Consider the following 22,426-nt stretch of genomic DNA (forward strand, 5'->3'; position numbering starts at 1 on the left):
TGATCTCATGGAACGTAGGTTCGAGCCCCGCGTCAGGCTCTGTGCTGACAGCTCAGAGCCTGGAGCCTGCTTCGGATTCTGTGTCTCACTCTGACTCTGCCCCTTCCCCACTCATGTTCTTTCTCTCTCTCTGTCTCAAAAATAAATAAAACATTAAAAAAAATTTTTTTTAATAGTTTTTGTTCACTCTTTATAGTAATTATTCTCAGTTTCATTTGTGAACTGACATACAGGTTTCTTCTATGTAAAGACTGATTTTTTGTTTTGCCAACATTTGAAAAGCTAAAGATAGCTTATAGAATAACATCTAGTTTCTATATATATGGCATAAAATAAATAGAGAGTAACATTCCTCCATTTTATTTACTGAATTTTGTTTTTTGTGTAGTGCTGTGGTGGGAAGTACTAGTGGATGAATTATAATAGACTTTAGTTTGTTGCTGTTTTTAGTAGAAACAACAACAAAGCCATTTAACAGTACACTACTTGGGTGAAATATTGACCTAAATATATTTTAAGTATTCCCGCTTAGTAGCTGAATTATTTTTGAAGGGCCACTTCTAATGCTGTTTTCATTATATCTATGGCTTATGATTTGTAGATGACTTAAGCCGTTGCCTGAAATAAGCTGTTACTCTAACTCACTTACAGAAATAAAGGAAGGTTAAGGTAATGTTAATCTGTTTTTTGTCAATTGTCTTTACATCCTAGGTGGTACTTCGCTGTTATCTCTGTTTCTGGGGTTTTTGCAGTAACTTTCTCCGTGGTATTTGCATATGTAGCAGATATAACCCAAGAACATGAAAGAAGTATGGCATATGGACTGGTATGTTTGTTTATTCTTTGTAGCTGCAGGAAACCACTTTGTTTTTTTAATTATTTCTTTTTTTTTTTTTTTTGAGATTTTATTTTTTATTTCTTAAAATTCACATCTAAATTAGTTAGCATATAGTGCAACAATGATTTCATGAGTAGATTCCTTAGTGCCCCTTACCCATTTAGCCCATCCCCCCTCCCACACCCCCTCCAGTAACCCTCAGTTTGTTCTCCATATTTATGAGTCTCTTCTGTTTTGTTCCCCTCCCTGTTTTTATATTATTTTTGTTTCCCTTGCCTTATGTTCATCTGTTTTTTTCTCTTAAACCCCTGAGCCAAAACCCAGAGTCAGACGCTTAACTGATGAACCACCCAGGTACCCCCAAAATTTTTAAATAGTTTTATTGAGTTATAATTTACATACCATAAAACCCATCCATTTTATGTGTATAATTCAATGAATTTTAGTAAATTTTTCCAGTTGTGCAACCATGACCACAATCCAGGTGGTTTTTGTTAAAGGTTTTTTTTTTTTTTTTTTTTTGGTCATAGCCAGATCCTTGAAATTAATTTTCAACCTGGAGGCTTTATATATTAAAGGCATATTCTAGCAAATGACAGGTAATTCTTGTAAAAATAATACAGATGCAGCTAACAGCGGGGAAGGTGTTCTTTGTGGTCCTCTGTCTAACCAGAAAAGTAAGGCCACTAGGTGAGGAGAATGGAGGAGAAGGGAAATGACATGAAACACCTACACTCTAATTGGACCTTTGCTCACTGCTTCGAATACATGGTCTCTGTGAATACGATATCTCAGTGACCCTCGCAGCGAGAGCCATTGCTCCTTTGTCCACTTAAGTTCCAGAACCATGCTCATACCCAAGTTCCTCTGAGACCACAGCCCACTGTATTTAATTTGCTAGAGCTGCCATAACAAAATACCTCCACTGTCCAGTTTTAGAATATTTCCATCAGCCCACAGCCCGTCTGTCATCTGTCTCCACCCCTCACCTCAGGCAACGAACCACCAATCATTCTACGTTTGTAGTTTTGCTTTGAATAGAAATTTCACATAACTGAAATGATACAACACGTAGTCTTTTGGGTCTACACTTAGCATAATCTTTTGAGGTTTATCCATGTTGATCCATTTATCAGGAGTTCCACTTTGGTATAGTGTTCCATTGTATGGACTATACTACATTTTGTTCATTCATCAGCTGATGGATACTTGGGCCGATAGCTAGATATTTAAAGTTACTAGAATGTTATGTACTTGTCAAATAATTGACCTTTGGAAATCAAATTGCTTCTTTTGAGCAGTTTTTAATAAACAGCTACAAATAAGCACTCCTATGAAGTTAGATCCTCCATCAAAAAGTCAAAAATGGCCTAGAAAGAGAATAAAACACAGGGTGGGGAGCAGAAACTCCTGCACTACAACATTGGTCACTAATTATCCTCTACAGAGTGTAGTCTCTGTCAGGTGTTACTTGCTGTCACATCTGCTGATGTGCAGGCCATTTTGTCTAATAAGCCAGACATGTCTGAGAATAAGTTACTCTTTGCTTTTTAAAGTTTATTTACTTATTTTGAGAAAGAACACATATGCATGCAGGAGGGGCAGAGAGGGAAAGCGAGAATTCTAAGCTGGCAGCGTGGAGCCCGTTGTGGACACAGACACAGGGCTCGATCTCATGAACTATGAGGTCATGACTTAAGCTGAAATCAAGAGTTGGACGCTTAACTGACTGAGCCACCGAGGCGCCCCAGAATTAAATTTTTCACCTGTGTCCTCTTTAATCTGCATCTTCACCAGAGGTGTCTGGACTTCCTCAGAGTTTTAGACATGTTTAGTGATGAACTAAATGCCAAGGACCTGTGATCCCATCCTTCCTAACTCCACCACCTAAAGAGATCGCCAAGTTCAGTTTTATCCTAGCGCTTAACACTCTCTCTGATGAGAAGATAAATGTCAAAGTCTTTAAGCTTTATTTCAGCCAGTCTTAAATATGCATCAAGGTAAACATACATTTCATTTTAATACTGGGGAAAAAAGTCATAGTGACAGTGGATTTCTTCAGAGCATTGTTTTTTAGACTTCTTTCAGGCCATTACGTATTTTTTTTAGTTAAGAGTCTAACTCCTTTTTTTTTTTTAATGTTTATTTGTTTTTTGAGAGAGAGAGCGTGAGTGGGGGTGGGGCAGAGAGAGAGGGAGACACAGAATCCAAAGCAGGCTCTAGGCTATGAGCTGTCAGCACAGAGCCCAATGCGGGGCTCGAGCTCATGAACCATGCGATCATGACCTGAGCTGAAGTCGGACACTTAACCCACTGAGCTACCCAGATGCCCCAAGAATCTAATACTTAAAAAATCTAATTCTTTTCTCTTCCTGCAAAAGAAGAGAGCATAAGACAAATGGCAGAGGCAGGAGAGGGAGGGCGCGACGGGAGGACTGACGGAAATCTGAGCTACGTGGTGCTGAGGTAGAGTCAGGCTGTACTGACTAATCTCTTCCTGTCGACCTTTACTTGTCACAGGTGTCAGCAACATTTGCCGCAAGTCTGGTAACCAGCCCTGCAATCGGAGCTTACCTTGGACGAGTATACGGGGACAGCTTGGTGGTGGTCCTGGCCACAGCAATAGCGTTGCTAGATATTTGTTTTATCCTTGTTGCTGTGCCAGAGTCGTTGCCTGAGAAGATGCGGCCAGCATCGTGGGGAGCACCCATTTCCTGGGAACAGGCTGACCCCTTTGCGGTAAAAAGTTTGTTTTTTCCTTTGGCAAAAAAGGGAACGTATGATTCAGTGCAATATTGATATTTTGTTGTGGATGTTTCTTTGGGGAAAACATCTTGACAGATTTTTAAAAATGTTTTAAATACTTTTTGGAATAGTTTGGGGAAGATGAAATACATTTTTAAAAGCTAGCTGGGTATCTGTATGTACACTGCCAGAAGATAACACTGCATATTTTTAAGAGCAGGTCAGTGTTTGGGTATAAAACCTTATATCTGTCTTTTTCTAATTCTAGTCCTTAAAAAAAGTGGGCCAAGATTCCATAGTGCTGCTAATCTGCATTACGGTGTTTCTCTCCTACCTACCGGAGGCAGGCCAATATTCCAGCTTCTTTTTATACCTCAGACAGGTAAAATCCTATTCTGCCAAGGTGGACTTTTCTTCCATCGTTTAGTGCCTTAATAACAGAAATATTTAATCTTGAGAGCACTATAATAGAAGGGACTGTTTAAATGAGTCCTATTTTGTAAATAATGGCTCGCTAGAACTCCTCCTGTGTAGTGTGGTTTATGATCCTTATGCATATCTCTTAAGACTTTTGGCTTATGCAGAAAGATATGATTATCCTGTCGATGTATGTGGCTTGAGTTTATGTGTTGCTTATAGACATGATGGGAAGCTTGAAATCCATTCACTTACTCCAGTCTCTTTGTGATTTAGAGCATGGATTAGCAAAGCAGCTAGCCATAATGAGAGTGTTAGTTTTTGCTCCTTAACACTAATCTTACCAAGCATGGTCAAGCCTTTTTTAAGACCTGTAAAAAGCACAAAACAGCGCGATACTTATTTGTAAAACGGACTCAGAGTGCTTGATAGCTGTCTCCAATTTATTAAATCTAAGTCTAGATCAAGGGACTTAGATTTACCTAATCTAAATTAAGTAGCTTTTGTTTTTAGTATGTTAACAGTTAGGATTGGGTTCTCAGTGAAAGCCAGATTCTTCCTCTGAAGAATTCTTTGGTTATGAATGAGTTGTATTTTCTTTTTCTGATGTTAATGTTCAAGTAGTTTGGTGCCCATTTGATGTTAATGTACAAATAGTTGCATTAGTATGGTGTTTGTTGTGCTTTTTTACTAATTAATGTTGCTTTTTCTGGAAACCTTCTAGATAATGAAGTTTTCACCAGAAAGTGTTGCAGCATTTATAGCAGTCCTTGGCATTCTTTCCATTATTGCACAGGTGAGTTTCTTTTTAGAGTGATGAGATAGTTACTCCTGGTTGACCATCCACGTGGGCCTTATGTGATACTCAGGTGACACTTTCTTGATGGAGTCACGAGTGTCAGGAATCTGAGATTTGTAGGTTCAGAAACTCCTGTTTTGTTAAGTGTAGTCTTGATCAGATTTTGGGGACTGACACATATATTAATCAACATATGATGTCTAAACCAGAAAAATAGTTTGATTTACACTGCTTACCTGCATAAAGTCAAATATTTTCTTTTAATTTTTTTTTTTGATGTTTATTTTTGAGGGAGAGAGAAAGAGTGCAGGCGGGGGAGGGGCAGAGAGAGAGGGAGACACAGAATCTGAAGCAGGCTCCAGGCTCTGAGCTGTCAGCGCAGAGCCCAACATGGGGCTTGAACTCTTGAGCCGTGAGATCATGGCCTGAGCCTACATCAGACGCCCAACCAATTGAGCCACTCAGGTGCCCCAAAGTAGAATATTTTATGTTAGTCCTTAAATATTTATTGCATACCTACCATGTGTTGCACACCGGGGATATACCAGTGAACTTAATTAAATCCCTGCCGTTGTAGAGTTTGCATTCTTGTGGGATAAGAGAGAAAACTAATAAATATGTCGATGTAAACATATCAGGTGTAATGAAAACTATAAAGAAAAATGGTACTGGGGATCTAGAGATTGACTGGGGGCTGGGTGTTAATTTTATTTGGAAGGGTTGGGAAGGCCCTGCTGACACAAGGTGACATTTGAGCAGAAACACAAAAGAATGGAGAACAAGCCATGGGAATATCTGGAAGAAGAGGATTCTAAGCAGCAGGGACAGAAATAAAACTCTCAGGACAGACTGTACCTGGCATGTGTAAGAAACAGCCAGGAGCCAAGTACGGCTCTCACACGGTGAGCAAAGGAGAGACCTTTAAGAAATGGAATCTGAAAGGTGGAGAGGGAGCAGATCATCTGGGGCCTCACAGGTTGTCCTAAGATGTGACAGGAAGATAGGAAGCCATTAGAGGGTTTTGAGCAGAGGAATGGCACGAGCTATTTGTCTTGGAAACCCAGTTGGTAGCCCGTGGTTGTCTGATGAATAAGATACTAATCAGCCCAGGAATTTGGATCTCCTTAGGAGATGTTTCACCTTTGCCTCGAAACTGTCTCTGTTCCATAATCAAGTACTGTGCTCCAGTGGCCAGAATTTTCTGTCAGTCCTTCTTTCTGTGAAAAAGCCCCAAACATTTCTTCCTATTTGGCTTTGTTTTTTCTAGACTCTGAGATGATCTAACATTCTCTCCCACCTTAAATCCAGTCTTCTAGATTACAGCTTTGTTTTATTCTGTTCTTAAAATGAAAGGCAGAGTCCATTTAATAGGATTCTAGTATGTTTCACCATCTCTTAGGTGTAGGATTCCTTCTGCAGATCTCATCATTTATGAATTTTTTGGTAGGTCTAGTGATAAACGTCAAATTTAAATTTAAATTCTGTAATATCCCCAAGACCCACACATGCGTACACATGGCAGTATTAGTACTATTTCTAATTTCCATTTTGTCTTGAAGCTCCTTGATCAGAAGTAATGTTGCATTCCATCCTGGCTATCAGAAAAGTGCACTTGAGCTTTGGAGGAAAATATATTGTTGCCTGTATGCATAAGTAGCTTTTGAAAAAACACCTTTCTGAAGCATAACACCAAGGAAACTATACAAATAGAGTAGAGCTTGATGAATTCTCAAGTGTTAAACCAATCTTTAATCCTGGGATAAATCTTACCTGCTCATGATGTCTTATCTTTTTCTTACATTGGTGAGATTGTGAATATTTTGTTGAAGATTTAGATGAAGAGAACTAGCTAACATTTACTCTGACACTTAAGAGATTTATAGCTATAAAGTGTTAGGAAGTTTCATTTCATATGTAACTGGTCATGGAAGCTGCAGGTGCCTAATAAATTCAGGCAGTAACCCTGCGGAACGCTTGAGTGATGTGAGGGTGCTTCAGAGGAAATTTTCCCTCTAGTCAGTAGATGGCACCTGGCACAAAGGACACAAGGTGGAAAACAGTCTCTAAGAGCTGAGAATCCAGAGGGGCAGACATGTGAATACAGGAGGCATGTGGTTGGGTTTATATTTAGAGCACTCATAGTGCCTTGAGTCTGGGAAGAAATGAGGCACCATCCATCCAGCGTTGATGCTACAGCAGACATTATGTACGCGATCCACAAGGAATATGGCACTTAAATGACCATTTAGCTTTCGAGGCCTACATAGAAATACAATTTTTGAGATGAATTTTCACATTTAAAAATAAAGTCAGAAAATCAGTTGGACTTCAAAAACAGGTGAGAGGAAGTATGTGGCATACATAGAAATACTGATAATTACATTGCTGTGTCATTATATGAACTAAAATGTTAAGTATAATATATAACCCCAAAGGTAGAAGAATTATCTTGCATTCTCATTTATCTCAAGTATACATTGAGAATAACTCATTTACGGTTGAACTCTGAAGCCAGTGGAAGATCTGTGTCTTTGAGCCTCCTCTGTAGCAGCACAGAGCTTACAGCTTCCCCTTTGTTCTGTTGTACTGCTTGCCCCTGTGCTTTTGCTCCTGCTGGCCTTTCTGCCTCCCATTCTTCCGCCCTAAGTATCCCTTCTCTGAGCTCCCATATTAACTAGGGCATATCTGTCACTGTACAGAATACACTAGCTTTTACCTGTTTATTTCTGATTATTCTTGCCTTGGTACCAAGATTGTGAGTCTCTATAGTAGCAGAGCTCCGAGTAGACTGTGAGGTTAGGAGTATATCACATTCATCTTGGTTTTTGTAGCACCCTGTACTATGCCTGCACCCAAGTAAGTGCTAAATTAGAGGACATTGGTTTTTTTCATGGTGTTTTAAAAACTTTATTTTTATTTATTTTTATTTTTTAATTTATTTTTGAGAAAGAGTGCAAGCAGGAGAGGGGCAGAGAGAGAGGGAGAATCTCAAGCAGGTTCCGCGCTGTCAGCACAGAGCCCGACATGGGTTTGAACTCATGAACCATGAGATCATGACCTAAGCCAAAATCAAGAGTTGGACGCTTAACCGACTGAACCACCCAGGTGCCCTGGTGTTTTAAAAACTTTAAAGGAGCACTTGGCTGGCTGATTCAGTAGAGCATGCAACTCTTGATTTCAGGGTTGTGGGTTTGAGCCATATGTTGAGTATACAGATTACTAAAGAAAATAAAGTCTTTTAAAAATAAATAAATAGAAACTTTAAAAATTAGTAGGAAGCATTTCAAAATTAGGAGGTTAGAGGTGCCTCGGTGGCTCAGTTGGTTAAGTGTCTGACTTTGGCTCAGGTCCTGATCTTGCGGTTCGTGAGTTTAAGCCCCATACCCATATCAGGCTCTCTGCTGTCAGCACAGAGCCTGCCTCGGATCCTCTGTCTCCTCCTCTCTGTACCCCTCCACCACTTGCTCGCTCTCTCTCAAAAATAAACATTAAAATAATGAGTGAAAATTGGGAGGTTATGTGAAAATATGGGTATGTAGCTTCTCCCCCAAAACAATAAGGTCTGTAAACATGGACAGACCCGCTTCCCATTGGGAGCCAAACAGTTGCTGTCTGTCCCCTTTGGGGCTTTTAGGCCTTATCACTTCTTTGGAGCAAGGAGGCGTGAGTTCATAATGCTTGCACTAATTAAACGTTTACGTGAGTGCTCTCATCTAGTCCTCTGTATGCTGGTGACTCCCACATTTCTACCTCCACGCCAGCCCCTGAGTTCCTGCTTGACACATCTGCTGGGCATCTCAAACCGGACATAACCAGAACTAAAATCTGGGTTCCTTCACCTTCGTGCTACTCATCTCATTTACAGGCATGACCACGCTCCTGGTTGTCAGGGCCACAAACCTTGGTGTCATTCTTGTTGATGCTTGTCATTCTTTCTCCTTACCACACATCCAGTCCATCAGATGGTATCTCCCGTTACCTCTATCTCCAAAATACATTCTGAATTGAAGCTTTTCTCATCATCTCCATTACTAGTGGCCATTACTCACCATCTCCATTACTAGTCTCTCAGCTTCCATAATTGTCTCCCTACAGTTTATTCACTTGGCAAAGAAATTCTTGTGAAGTTTTAATCCTCTTTTTTTGCTTAAAATTTACTTTCCATTGCAACCAGAATAACCCTAGACTCGAAGTGACCTCATTTTGCCCCATTCTCCATGTTGTTGAATACACTCCAGTTCAGGGCCTTTGCACTTGCTGTCCCTGCTTAGAGCGCTCTGTTCTCTGAGATATTCACATAACCACCTCCTCCTCTACCTCCTCATTCAGCTGTCACCTGAGAAGGTCCTTCCCTGCCCATCATGGTTAAAGTAGCCCCTCTGTCACACAATTCCCATTTTATTTTTTTCACAGCAGCTACAACCTGGAATTCTCTTGTTAAACAGTGTGCCTATGTCCATCTTCTCTCCAAGACAAGGTATTCTGTTTGCTGACCAGTGCTGTGACCTATTCTCTGACCCTTGGGTCAGTGCCCTTAGACCTAGAATAGCAATGGGATATAGTAGGAACTTGGCAAATATTTGGTAAACTGACCCAAACTCGTGTCAGTTAACTGTTAGCTAGCTGTGTACATCTTGGTTAAGTCATAAGTTATTTAACCTTTGGGACAAAATGAGTTCTACTAAATTAAGGGACACCAAATAATTTTTCTTGTCTAGCACACTATGTATACTAAGCAATTTATTCCATCATTATTGAGAATATTTGTGATGTATCTAAAAATCACACATACTTCCCATCAACACTAAGAACTTACAATAGGTGCTGGGGATACAAAGATTCAGATATTTAAGGAAAGTTCCTGCCCTGGGGGAGAAAATCCGTGTTCCCAGTTAGAGTGTCCTATAAACGGGAAGTTTTTCTTTGCTAACTGCTTACTCTGGGTGAGTTCCCTTTTGTGATTGTGGTTGTTGAAGAATGTAATCCAGTAAGGTTCTGTGCCTTATGAAACCTGGTGGTATACTCACTTGATTTAAAGGAAAATCTGAGAGAAAAAAGCTAGGAGTCTTAATTGTTCAAGAATCTTAAGAATCTTCATTAGCTTTCCACTGGCTTATCTGTAATTAAATCTGAGTAAACTCTTAAATGGTTGTATCCATTTAAAGAATTTGAAACTTCTGTTTGATAATTGTACATTTAAAATGTCACCAGTGGGGTGCCTGGGTGGCCCAGTCGGTTAAGTGTCCAGCTTCAGCTCAGGTCATGATCTCACCATTCTGGAGTTTGAGCCCTGCATCGGGCTCTGTGCTCACAGCTCAGAGCCTGGAGCCTGCTTCGGATTCTGCGTCTCCCTCTCTTTCTCTCTCTGCCCTTTCCCCATGTATGCTCTCTCTTGAGAATGAATAAACGTTAAAAAAAAAATTTTTTTTTTAATGTCAGCCAGTTATCCACTAGTGATTTCCTGAATTATTTTCACTTTTTCCTGTATGGACTTACTAGCTATTTTAGGTAGTATATTTAATACTTTCATTAAAATAGCAAAAAATATTTTCTAATGTCCCCAGATCATTGCTAAATTTGTTAGCTTTGAAAGAAAAGAAAACCCATCCACTCATAATACTTATTAAATGCTTACTGTGTGCTAAGCACTTTGTGTAAATATCATTTCGTCTAACCCACATGACAGAGTTTTGAAGTAGGTAATATTCTTGCCATTTTGGAAGACACTGTTTGAGAGTGAGGTAACTTGCCCAGGGTCATACAGTGAGAGCCAAGATTATGATCCAGGCGGTTTTTCCAAAGGCTCTCTTTCTTAAACTGTACTTTTCCCATATGAAACTTGTTATATCTGTTTACTGTTTGCCAAGCATCATGGTGTCAGCAATAATTTGGATGAAGGATGTAGAGTAATTGTCTTACTGTTTTATTTGTATTTAGTCGGAACAATAAGCATTTTGGATTAACTTGGACTTGTAAAAACTTTTAAAGCTATTATGTAACAGGATCTCCAAATCATTAGTTTGAACTTTTTGATGCCACTGCTTACAATTTCTGATTTAGGTGGTCAGTAGAAATGTACTCAACAGAAAGCTCACTTTGCTGTTTCCAGTTGTCTTTTTCCCTGAATCTGGATCTGTGTCAGCAGAGGAACCTTTCATCTGCTGTCTGTGACCTGGAATAATGGTCTCAAGATATATTCAGGGCAATTGTTGAAAAGCCAAAATGTAAAGAAAAGTGGTAATCTTAGATTACAGATTGAAGGAAGTCACCAGTTTTTTGTTGTTTTTTTTTAAAGCTCTTTTCTGGTATAAACCGTACTATTCTGGTTTTTGTTCTTTTCTAGACCATAGTCTTGAGTTTACTTATGCGGTCAATCGGAAATAAGAACACCATTTTATTGGGTCTTGGATTTCAAATATTACAGCTGGCATGGTATGGCTTTGGCTCAGAACCTTGGTAGGTATATCTTAATTTTTTTTAATTTTGCTGTTTTTTTTATTTTTCCAGCTTTATTGAGGTTATAATTGACAGACTTTTTGTTTGTATTTGCTTCTCATCTAAGGCTGAGTATTAGACTTTAATCTGTCTTCTCCTGTGCTTTTTTCTTTTCCTGTCTAATGTATATAATACAGATTTCTCACTTGGGTATTTGTATATTTGAGACTGGCTTGAGGATAGAAAGGTGTGACATTCTTTTGTATCTATGGGACAGGTTAAAACGGGACATTTTAAAATGAGATTGTTTTTCAGTCTCTACTGGACATTTAATCTGTATCTTCATTAGGAAAAAACATAACCTCAAAGCAGCAAAGCTCTGAAAGCTAGCGTTACTTGCCTTTTTTGTTCTTCTGGTTAGAAGAGAAGTATTGTGTAACACCGGTGGTCATTACTGATGACGATGACACACTAGAAGTTAACTGAGAAAAGCCCAATTGTTTTGGTCCCGGCTTCATGCCAGAGAAGAGTCTCTCTGCTTCCCTTGCCAGTCTGCACTGCAGAGCGAGGGGAAGAGCGACGTTGAGGTCAGGCTGCCCGCGCACACCTCTGTGTTCACAATCACGGGACCGAAGTCCACGCTTTCCACTAATGTTTCATTCACCTGAACGTATCATCTCTTTGGATTTGGATAGGAGTCAGCATCAAGAGCATGTTGATGATGTTTTGTTTTCCAGGCTAGCTTTTACAAAGAGGTGCTCACAATTTAAATTATCAGAAACATTTCACGTCTCAAGCCCAGAACATCCAAGGCTTAGATCAGATCTGTATCCTCACACTGAATCACAAGTCTGTGGGAACACTGCCTGAAGAGTCACTGGCTTGGGAAACATGTAATGATGTTGCGTTAGGTGTATTACCCACTATGCTCAGAGTGCCCCCATCCCCACCCAGTGCTCCAGACCTCGAAGTAACTTGCCCAGAGTCACACAGGAAGGAAGGAAGGAATAGAGCAAGTACAGTTCTCCTTTTCCCTGCACCACAGCCATTTTGCAGCAAGTTACTTGGATTTTTGTGTATTTTTACTGACAGGCACAGTGGAGAATTTATTTTTGTTTGGCTGCTTTGGTTACAGGATGATGTGGGCTGCTGGGGCAGTAGCAGCCATGTCTAGCATTACCTTTCCAGCTGTCAGTGCCCTTGTGTCACGAACTGCTGATGCTGATCAACAAGGTGAGCTGATAAGAATGCATGATGATAATTATTTAAAAGTTCAGAATATTCTAATGCTATGTTCTGTCTCCTTCCTAAGTACAGAATCATAAATGGATCTTTAGGATAAAGAATTTAAAATTGCTTTCACTGTTAAGAGGAAAAGCAGAGTCCAGGGAACTGTCTTGGTGGATACACAACTATGTCTCTCTCTCTCAATGTGTGGCCCTGTCTGTTCTCTCGCAAGAAGATCGAGTGATCTAGGTCGGCCACCACATATTCACTATTAAGTGTTTACTCTGATGGATGGGCTGGACACCTTGGGTTTAAATAATAACCCTTTTATTTAAATTTTATGTTTCAGTTAAAGACATAGACAACATTGTTGTCTTATGCTTTTGTGGTAGGAACATTTGCCTCTTGAAACGCTAAAAGATAATTCTTTGAAAAGGGTATGTTTCCTCTAGTTATAAGGGAAAAAAGGGGTGTTACAAGAGTGGCAATGATCACTTGGTTGCTAAATGAGAAAGGAAAGGCCTGTGGCTAAAGCATAGTGCATTTTACATTTGGGAGAAGATCCCAGAGCAAAAAAACCAAACTCTTAAGAAAAATTTTTTTTGGGGGGCGCCTGGGTGGCTCAGTCGGTTAAGTGGCCGACTTCAGCTCAGGTCATGATCTTGCGGTCCGTGAGTCCAAGCCCCGCATCAGGTTCTGTGCTGACAGCTCAGAGCCTGGAGCCTGTTTCAGATTCTGTGTCTCCCTCTCTCTGACCCTCCCCCATTCATGCTCTGTCTCTCTCTGTCTCAAAAATAAACGTTAAAAAAAAATTTATTTTTTTTTTTTTAAATTTAAGTTTATTTATTTTGAGAGAGAGAACAAGCAGGGGGAGGGGCAAAGAGAGAGGGACAGAGGATCTGAAGTAGGCTCTTTGCCAACACAAGACAGTCCACTGTGGGGCTCGAACTCACAAACTGTGAGATCCTGACCTGAGCCAAAGTCAGATGCTTAATTGACTGAGCCACCTGCCAGGCACCCCAACCCAAACTCTATAAAAAGGGTCTATATTTGATGAAATGGGGTCTTAAATAGCTGCTTGGGACAGTTTTTAACAATTATACTTGTGAACTAATGCCTTATTTTTAGCCGGCGATGTTTCAAAGGGAAATAAAGTGCTTTTGCCCACTTATTTAAACTAGGCCTGTGTATGGGTCGGGTATACATTGACTTCGTATTTGCTGCTTTCGCTTTGTAGAGCTGATGGCCTCTAAGTACTTTTTAATGTCATCGTAGTAAATTGCTAGTGTCTGAGTAAAGAAAGCTTTGGTTTTAGATTGACTTACTGTTTGCATGGGTTCTAAGGTAGGAAAAAAAAAAGTAAGCGGAGCATTACATAATTTGTGGAAACGATTTAGGTGTTGTTCAAGGAATGATAACAGGAATTCGAGGACTGTGCAATGGTCTGGGACCAGCTCTTTATGGATTCATTTTCTACATATTCCATGTGGAACTTAAAGAACTGCCAATGACAGGAACAGACTTGGGAACAAACACAAGCCCACAGCACCACTTTGAACAGGTAATTCCTCATTCACATGGTGAAAATATAGTTCATTTGGCTGGATTACAAGATAAATGGGTTTTGGTCACTAAAGTTTTTACATGAGATTATTTTAGATCTACGACACTTAAAAACCAAAGCCTAAAAGGACTGTGTTCTCCTGTCTACCCCTTTTTGAAATTGGACATACCTTTTCCTTCGAGAATTGTTTAAATATTCTGGTTTGTCCTATTACACATAACAGCATAGATTAACAACCGTTCATCTGTAGTACAATTTATCTCTCATCCGGGACTTTTGTACTGCGGGAGTTCCCTATATTAAGCCTGCCTTCTGTACGAAAAGTCAGTTAGGTGCTGATAAACGTCTTTTGTTCACTTGTTTGCTGTACTTTCCCCCCATACAACTGAAAATGTGAACGGCAAACATTATCATTTTAGCCAATACAAACAGCTCATCAGTTTCCTTGCTTGTTCAGCAGAGTTCCACACTGATCTAACCAGCTAAGACTACTTTTAAATGAAAATGAGTGTTTGTTTGTGGGCTACCCACAGGTTAAACTGGCAGTGCAAGTTTTTGCTAAGAATGAATGTAGTTTGGACTAAAACAAAGGTTTGATTCTTAGTGGTAACGGCATTAGCTGTATTTTCTTCACCTTTAGTTACTAGAGAATATATTTACCTTTTAAAGAAAATAGTCATGGATTCTGTTACTGTAGTTCATAGTGTATACTAGATTTTATTACTCTTGAGATCTTGAACAGATTAAGCGAAGGCTCATCATAGAACGTGTTCTGATTTTGTGATGACAGTGTATTTTTGCATAGGCTGTTTTTAAAACAATCTTTTGGCTGTTTCTTGGGACCAGTTGTTATCCTCAGAATATTATAGTGAGCGTGTCCCTTTTCTTCTAAAAAGCAAATGCATGTTCTAACCATGGCTTTAACGGAGAAAGAGAGGTGGTCTTGGCTTATAATTCATGGTAGTCTGTTACTACTAAAAGATGAGCAGTTCTTAAGACAGAGATGCTCTGTGCAAAAATCCTAATTCTCTTTTCCTTCCTCAGAATTCGATCATCCCTGGCCCCCCCTTCCTCTTTGGAGCCTGTTCCGTACTGCTGGCTCTGCTTGTTGCCTTGTTTATTCCAGAACATACCAATTTAAGCTTGCGGTCCAGCAGCTGGAGAAAGCACTGTGGTGGTCACAGCCACCCCCATAGTACACAAGCGCCAGGAGAGGCCAAAGAACCTTTACTCCAGGACACGAACGTGTGATGACTGAAATCAGGAAGACTTTTCTACCACACCCAGGTCTTAGTTTTCACCTGTAGTTCTGGATGTACATTCCATTTCCATCTCAATGTACTTTAAGATTGTCTTAAGAAATGTATCTGCATGAACTCGTGGGAACTAAAGAAAGAACCAGAACCGGACAGTTTTCCAAAGATGTTACAATTTCTTTTGAAAAGAAACCTTTTGTTTATTAGCACCAATTTCTTGCCACTAAGCTTTTTTGTTTTATTATACATCCTTTAATTAAAAACTATATACGTACCTTCTTAGATACTAGCAACGTCTCTGCTACCATTTCCTTCAGGTGTTGAGCTTTAACTCTATGCTGACTCACAGTGAGACAGAGTAGGTAGTACGGTTATGGACCTGTTAGTTTTAACATTGTAAAATCTTGGGTCAAATAATTCAAAGCCTTAATGCAGATGCACTAAAGTAAAGAAATGGTAAATGAACTGTTTGCATTTAAAAAAAGAAAAAAACTTAAGAAAATTGTACTAAATCTGAATCATGTTTTAAGCTTGTTTGTAGTAATTTTATTTTAAAAACATTCACCACTGTTTTTGAAATGAGAAAGTATCAGCCATTTAGAATTTAAATTGGGGTAGAGTCTGTAAATCTAAACACTGGCTCGAATTTGTTTCCCCAGCTACTTCTACCACTATTCTTTTAATGTTTGCATAATCATAAGAACCTCAACACTTGAATACATAATCTAAAATTATATAGTAAAGCTGGTAGCCTTGAAAATGTCAATGTGATATCTGTATGTAGATAAATATATATAGTGGCCTTTCAGGACTGTCACAGTAACACTTTATTTACAGAGCTAATGTTTGTCCTAAATTTTCAGGACCCTAGAAGAGAGCTTTATACAATTCCTGATGTGAATTTCTCTAAAGTGTATATTTTTGTGTCCAGTTATATTATTTAAAAAAGTGTTACTTTGTAAAAATTGTACATAAAGTATTGTATAGTTTACACTGTTTTCATCTTGTGTGTGGTTATTGCGCAATGCTTTTTAAACTTGGAACATTCACTATGGTTAAATAAGGTCTTAAACGAAATGTAAATATTCTGTTAATAAAATTAAATATTTTAATGATTTTTTTTTAAAAGAAAAGTCTTGATCTGTGATTCCCTAGAAGGTCTGTTTGGGCTTTATTTGTTACCATCATCGTTTTTACAGTAACAAATCAAAGCTTTACACCTTTTTCCCTTTCAATCCCTTTTTTCTCCCGTACTACAAAACACTCTTGTAGGAGGACAAAAGAAATGAAACCCTGGTCCATAAATTAAATGCAAGTACTTAAATTCTAAGCACAGTCGGTAGTTGCAGATGAGTCCGGTTGATGTTTTCATATACCTTTTACATGTCTCACTCCATAAATACTTTATTAACAAAGCTCAGTTTACAGAAATACGTTCATTGCAACCTGGTGATTAACACATGTACAACTGTACACTGCAAAACAATTTCAAATAAAAAAGAACTACTTGTAGATCATAAATCCCATCCAGACACTGTCACGTTTTATACATATCACGTAATATTTACAGGAAAGATTACCACCAAGAGGTTACTTTCCAGATGATTAGAAGTGCTCTGAAGTTAGTGTAACCAAGTATTCTTACTAATATAGTATATTTAAATGACAAAAATCCAACCCCATAATGGTTACTAAATGTTTTAGAATAAATCCCCTAGTTAAGATTGCTTGCAACTGCCAGCAACGTTTCACAGTATCATAGGACTCAATATTGTGGCTTCAGAAAAATACTAGCAAAGATTCTCTGTCTTACCGTGAACCCAATGACACTGGTATGCCATTAATGTCTTCAATGTCTCTTTCTTCATCTGTGTGGTGAAGGAGGTCCTTCAAAATAGTTTTTTTGTGTTTTTTTTTTTAATTTTTTAATGTTTATTTTTATTGTGAAAGAGACTGAGGGGGTGGCGGGGCAGAGAGAGAAGGAGACACAGAATCTGAAGCAGGCTCCAGGCTCTGAGCTGTCAGCACAGAGGCCAACGCGCAGGGTTCAAACTCAGGAGCCTTGAGATATGACCTGAGCCAAAATCAGATGCTCAACCGAGCCACCCAGGCGCCCCTCTTCAAAATGGTTTTTTAAATATCACACAAGTATTAGCAATCTTTGCAAACAAAAACTGATTTATAGGTTTCATAAGACAATGCTGCTCTGTACTGGGTGGTGGTCAGCAAGAAAACAAATTGGGGACCCTCTGACACTGGGTGAATTTTTTTTTACCTAATTTTTTCCAAGTAATTCTTACTTGAAACACTTGGTTACAGGGAAAACAGCTGTTAACTTCTAACAGTTATTCAATTTGCCTACTTTATTAAGCAAACGTTAAAATGAACCCATTGATATAAAAAAACAAATACAATGAATATTCATGATGCTCTTCCAGTATTTTTTATAGTACTAATTTTTAAAATATTCTAATACAGATGTAACTGCAAAACAAACTCATGAAATTCAAAAAAGAAAAAAATAGATGTGTCAAGACTTCCAGAAAACATTAAAATCCTATAAACTTTGCAGTTCAAATGATTAAAAGCACTTTCTGCCTAATCTGGTTATGTAAATATGCTGTCCAAATTATTTTTATAATTTATCAAAATAAGTAGACTTGTTTAATAGCTAATTTAAAGAGGTTGCAAGGAAAATATTTATTTGCTATGAAGGATTTATTTTCATTCATTCAAGGTAATTTTAGGACTTTTCCCTTTACTATAAACATCAATAATATAGGTTATCTTTGGAGATAATCATTTTCCCTCATAATTCTCAGGTGTCAAAACTTTTATTTTACCAATGAAAATAAAATGAATTATTAACATTCTTTGGTTTCATATTCTGAGCAGGTTTTCATTTACCCAGATACTCAATAGGACTAGAATGTCCCTTAAAAGGACCAACTCTTTCCTTCGAACTTCTGAGAATTTCTAAGGATTCGTTTAATAAAATTCATACTATTATTCTATAAAACACCGTGTTCACACACTAAAAAGTGTCATTTACTCAGAATCCTCACTCAGAATCCCCCATGGGCTCCTCTACCTTGCCATAAAAGACAGTGGTCCTTTAAAAAGGATCCAAACGATCTAATACGTTAAGCTCAAGTAACCTTGGAAACTTGCTTGGCTTAGGATTTGATCTATGCTGTTCATATATTTTTAAACCCTGTGAATTTCTAAAATTTCAATAAAAAGTAAAAGGTCACACTAGCATCAACTGTTCGCTAACTGCCCAGGGAAATAGGCTGACGGTGCAGAAGGGAGCACAGGGGGCTTTGAAGATGTCTGTACTGCTCCGAAAGTGCCATCTTTCTGATGGTCTGCAAATGAGGACAGAAAAACATTATTCGTATTCACTAAGTCTTTATATAATACAGTGAATCCACAATGTACAAGCCATTTCAACAATGTCTTCTCACCTGGATTACTGAAAAGATTTTGGCTGAGTCCGCGTAAAGGAATGCTATCTTCCCTTTTCTTCAGATATTTGGATTCCAGCCCTAAATTTGCACCACTTGAAAGGAAAATGGTATTTATTTTTACAAAGTCTTGTTTTCACCTTAATAGTTAATTCTGAAGGTTTGTCTAATCTATCTATATATATATATACATATACTATATGTAAAATAATTTACGTTATATTTATAGCTTTGTTCTTCAGTGTTTTTTTAAATTTATTTTTAATGTTTGTTTATTTTTGAGATAGAGACAGAACGTGAGCAGGGAAGCGCAAAGAGAGAAGGAGCTGCAGAACTCTCAGCAGGATCTAGAGGCTCTGAGCTATTAGCACAGAGCCCGAAGCGGGGCTCAAACTCACGAACTGTGAGATCATGACCTGAGTCAAACGACTGAGTTTAACTGACTGAGCCACCCAGGCACCCCTCTTTAGTGCTTTCTTAAGCAAACAATTTATCCACAAGCCAAAATACCCTTCTTCCCAGTAAACTAAGTAGCACTAATAAGTCAAAGAGCTAAGCTAAAGAATGTAGGCTAGCAGCGCATGGGTGGCTCAGTCGATTGAGCGTCTGACTTCAGCTCAAGTCATGATCTCGCAGTGCGTGGGTTCGAGCCCTACGTCAGGCTCTGTGCTGACAGCTAGGAGCCTGGAGCCTGCTTCAGATTCTGGTCTCCCTCTCTCTTTGTCCCTTCCCCACTCACTCTCTCTCAAAAATAAACATTAAAAAAAAATTCTTTTTAAGAATGTAGGCTAAATGAAAGTCTAGTACTATGAAATTGTAAAACAGCAGCACTTAAGTGATGATACATGATGAAAACACATGTTCATGCTTCAAGAATACCCTTATTATTTAATAACTTCTATTTCATCTTGTATTTAATGAGTAAGATTTTTCCTTTGCCAAAAGCTCTTCAAAATTTTGTTAATACTTCAGTTGTCACTAATAAGCACTATTAAAATTAATACACAATAATGAATTCTAGTCAGATAAATACAAGTATAAACTGCGAAAAAACAGGGAGGGGCATTTATGTAGTCATATATTACCCTTTTCTACTACCATAGTCCTACTTTCTAAATCCATCCAGTGCTAAGTTTCTCTAGTAGTTCCTTATAACAAGAATTTAAAGGCACTTGTAAAACAATGACATTACATTCTTAAAATGATCTTTTTCCAATTTTCAGAGAAGAATTAAGTGGGTGAACAGGTATTTCCTTCAATTTTAACTTTTAACCTTTGATATCCACTGCCACTTTTTCCTAGCTGACAGTGAATAAAGGAAAAAAAAACTAAAAGAGAAAATAGTCAAAATAGCTGACCAGTCCTAATTTTATGGACACACGATTATGTTTGATTTTGTACCACAAATATGATCATATTTTCTGCAAGTGAAACTGCTGTTGGGTGTATGAACGTTAACTGTATCAACACCAAGTTCTACCATTAACACGATTTGCAGGTGCTCCACCTCCTGAACAAGTGTGAGATTATATAAAAATTTCAGGACTTCAAAGAATTCTGACTTTTTTTTTTAAAAAGAGGCTCACCAACTATTATAATACTCGCGTTGGTGCCAATTTTAGAGAAGCCAATGAATAAGAGCCAGCTCATGACAGGCCTTAAAGTGATTAAATTTTAACTAAGAAGAGTTAGTAAGAAAAAAATATTACAAACATGAAGAATACCCAGAAACAAGTTTTCATGCGTTACAAACTTCACTATGTAAAACCTGTGTAAGGTCTAAAAAAGAGGAAGGAATTTCTGAGTAGGCAAAACAGAAGTCACAAAGCTTATTTCGTTAGGTATGGGACAATCTCACAAGCCTTGTTATTCTCAGCAAAGAATTCTAGCAGTTTGAAAGAGCTGGCTTCTCAGAGCACTTTACACTAGCAGCATTAATTCAGAAAAATGGAGAGCTTTCGAGAGGCAAACAGCCATACAGGAAAACAAAAACAAAAACCACCAAGTAAGAGGAATTAAAAAGATTTCTAATCTACTTGCCCAAAAGCATATGAAAGGGAGATCTTCAGTTATGTAGGAAAGTCTCTTAAAAAATAAAATTTTACTGTATGTTTAACTGTATCTTACAGTTTAAAAAAATTATGGAAAATCTTTTTTTAATGTTTATTTATTTTGAGAGAGACCGAGAGAGAGAGAGAGAGAGAGAGAGAGAGAATATCCCAAGCAGGCTCCATGCTGTCAGCATAGAGCCAAACACAGGGCCTGATCCCATGAACGGTGAGACCATGACCTGAGTGAAAATCAAGAGTCAGATGCTTAACCAACTGAGCCACCAAGGCGCCCAGGGAAATCTATTTCTTACAGAGAAAAGTGACTCTAGCTTCAATCCCACTGATCAGTAACTTAAAATGTCACAGATAAATAAGTGGGCATCAAAGCTTTAAAACACCGATAAAAATTATTTAGGATGACTTTCAAAAGTGCAAACATTAAATTTTATGACAAGTACTTACTTTTCCTTATCAGTTGAGCAAGGCATACTAATAGTTGTTCCTGTTTGAACATCTCCTAGTGACGTATTTGGTTTTGTAAACTGCAAGTTAAACTGAACCTGTGAAGAGGGAAAACACCTCATGTAACTGAGTTAGAACGGAGGCAGTTCCATATGGAAATGGATGGTTAAAACTTCTTTCTCATGTATCTAGAACATAGAAGAACAGGTTCAACAAGTTATTTTATAACAAAAGAACATTTTCCTGAAGAGATTTAACAACAAAAATCCTATTTCTCCTTGCCAAAAATATTCCTGTGATAGAAGCAAGATGAACAGTGCAACATGATCTCTTAACAATTATTTTGAAACAAAAACACTAATGCAGCCAATCCTTGTACAACATGGGTTTGAACTGTAGGGGCTATTTATACGGACTTTGGTCAATAAATACAGTACACCAGTAGAATGCGGTACCATCTGTCTCCTCATCCCCGCCCAGTTAGCAAAGCTGGATCCTGAAGTAACACCTACTCCTTATCCACTTAACTCCCTAGTTTCTGCTTACAGGAAATGCTGACAAGCAATAAGCTGCTAGTTCCCTGGGGATTTTAGCTCACCACCTCAGAGAACATCCACCATGGTGGACGGCACCCCTGCCTGCTGTCTGCTCTTCACTGCAGGCTCCCTCCTTGTTGTTCTGGGTTTCCCCAGACCCTCCAGTGGTGTGGTATCTTTCGTTCTGTGATCCTTGCCCAACTACAACCAGTAACTGGCCCTGCCACTTCAGCAAGAATCTCTCTCCAGAGCCGGTTCCTTTACTGCCTCTCAGCTCAGGCCTCAGTGAACTAACCATGCACACAGGGAGTGGAATGAGGAGTGCCAAAAGCAGGGGAGAGTCCAGCCTACCCGTATGCTTCCTCTACATTCCCTTTGTTTGTAATCATTTGGCAACTTCTTATGTTTCAATCACAATATAAAATACATTCATGGGGAAGACAGGGGGAAAATATATATATTTTTTTTTCACACACACATACATATATATATATAAAATACAGTAGTTAAATTTCAGGGAAGTTAAAAGTTATACATGATTTTTTGACAATGCAGGGGTCAATGCCTTCTAACCCCGGCACTTAAATAAGTATCAGGGCACCTGGGTGGCTCAGTTGGTTGAGCATCCA

The 22,426-nt window shown here is 38.5% G+C and overlaps 2 protein-coding genes across 5 annotated transcripts in view; one reads left to right on the plus strand and one right to left on the minus strand.

Annotated features, from left to right (window-relative positions):
- The window catches only part of MFSD14A (major facilitator superfamily domain containing 14A), a 42,702-nt gene extending 26,423 nt beyond the window's left edge, over window positions 1-16,279 (plus strand). For all 3 annotated transcript variants that reach the window (XM_042953028.1, XM_042953029.1, XM_042953030.1), the window contains 8 exons: window positions 712-826; window positions 3,359-3,577; window positions 3,852-3,965; window positions 4,725-4,796; window positions 11,143-11,255; window positions 12,370-12,467; window positions 13,859-14,022; window positions 15,070-16,279. In XM_042953028.1, the coding sequence (XP_042808962.1) occupies window positions 712-826; window positions 3,359-3,577; window positions 3,852-3,965; window positions 4,725-4,796; window positions 11,143-11,255; window positions 12,370-12,467; window positions 13,859-14,022; window positions 15,070-15,276 (1,102 nt within the window). In that variant the 3' untranslated portion in view covers window positions 15,277-16,279. The remainder of the gene's footprint in view (window positions 1-711; window positions 827-3,358; window positions 3,578-3,851; window positions 3,966-4,724; window positions 4,797-11,142; window positions 11,256-12,369; window positions 12,468-13,858; window positions 14,023-15,069) is intronic.
- Window positions 16,280-17,378: 1,099 nt separating this feature from the next.
- Window positions 17,379-22,426, minus strand: part of SASS6 (SAS-6 centriolar assembly protein) — a 60,635-nt gene continuing 55,587 nt past the window's right edge. For both annotated transcript variants that reach the window (XM_042953032.1, XM_042953033.1), the window contains exons 15-17: window positions 21,262-21,359; window positions 18,749-18,843; window positions 17,379-18,649 (exon numbers count right to left, since the gene is read on the minus strand). In XM_042953032.1, the coding sequence (XP_042808966.1) occupies window positions 18,543-18,649; window positions 18,749-18,843; window positions 21,262-21,359 (300 nt within the window). In that variant the 3' untranslated portion in view covers window positions 17,379-18,542. The remainder of the gene's footprint in view (window positions 18,650-18,748; window positions 18,844-21,261; window positions 21,360-22,426) is intronic.

This window comes from Panthera leo, chromosome C1 (assembly GCF_018350215.1).
Source record: "Panthera leo isolate Ple1 chromosome C1, P.leo_Ple1_pat1.1, whole genome shotgun sequence".
In the NCBI taxonomy this organism is placed as follows: domain Eukaryota; kingdom Metazoa; phylum Chordata; class Mammalia; order Carnivora; family Felidae; genus Panthera; species Panthera leo.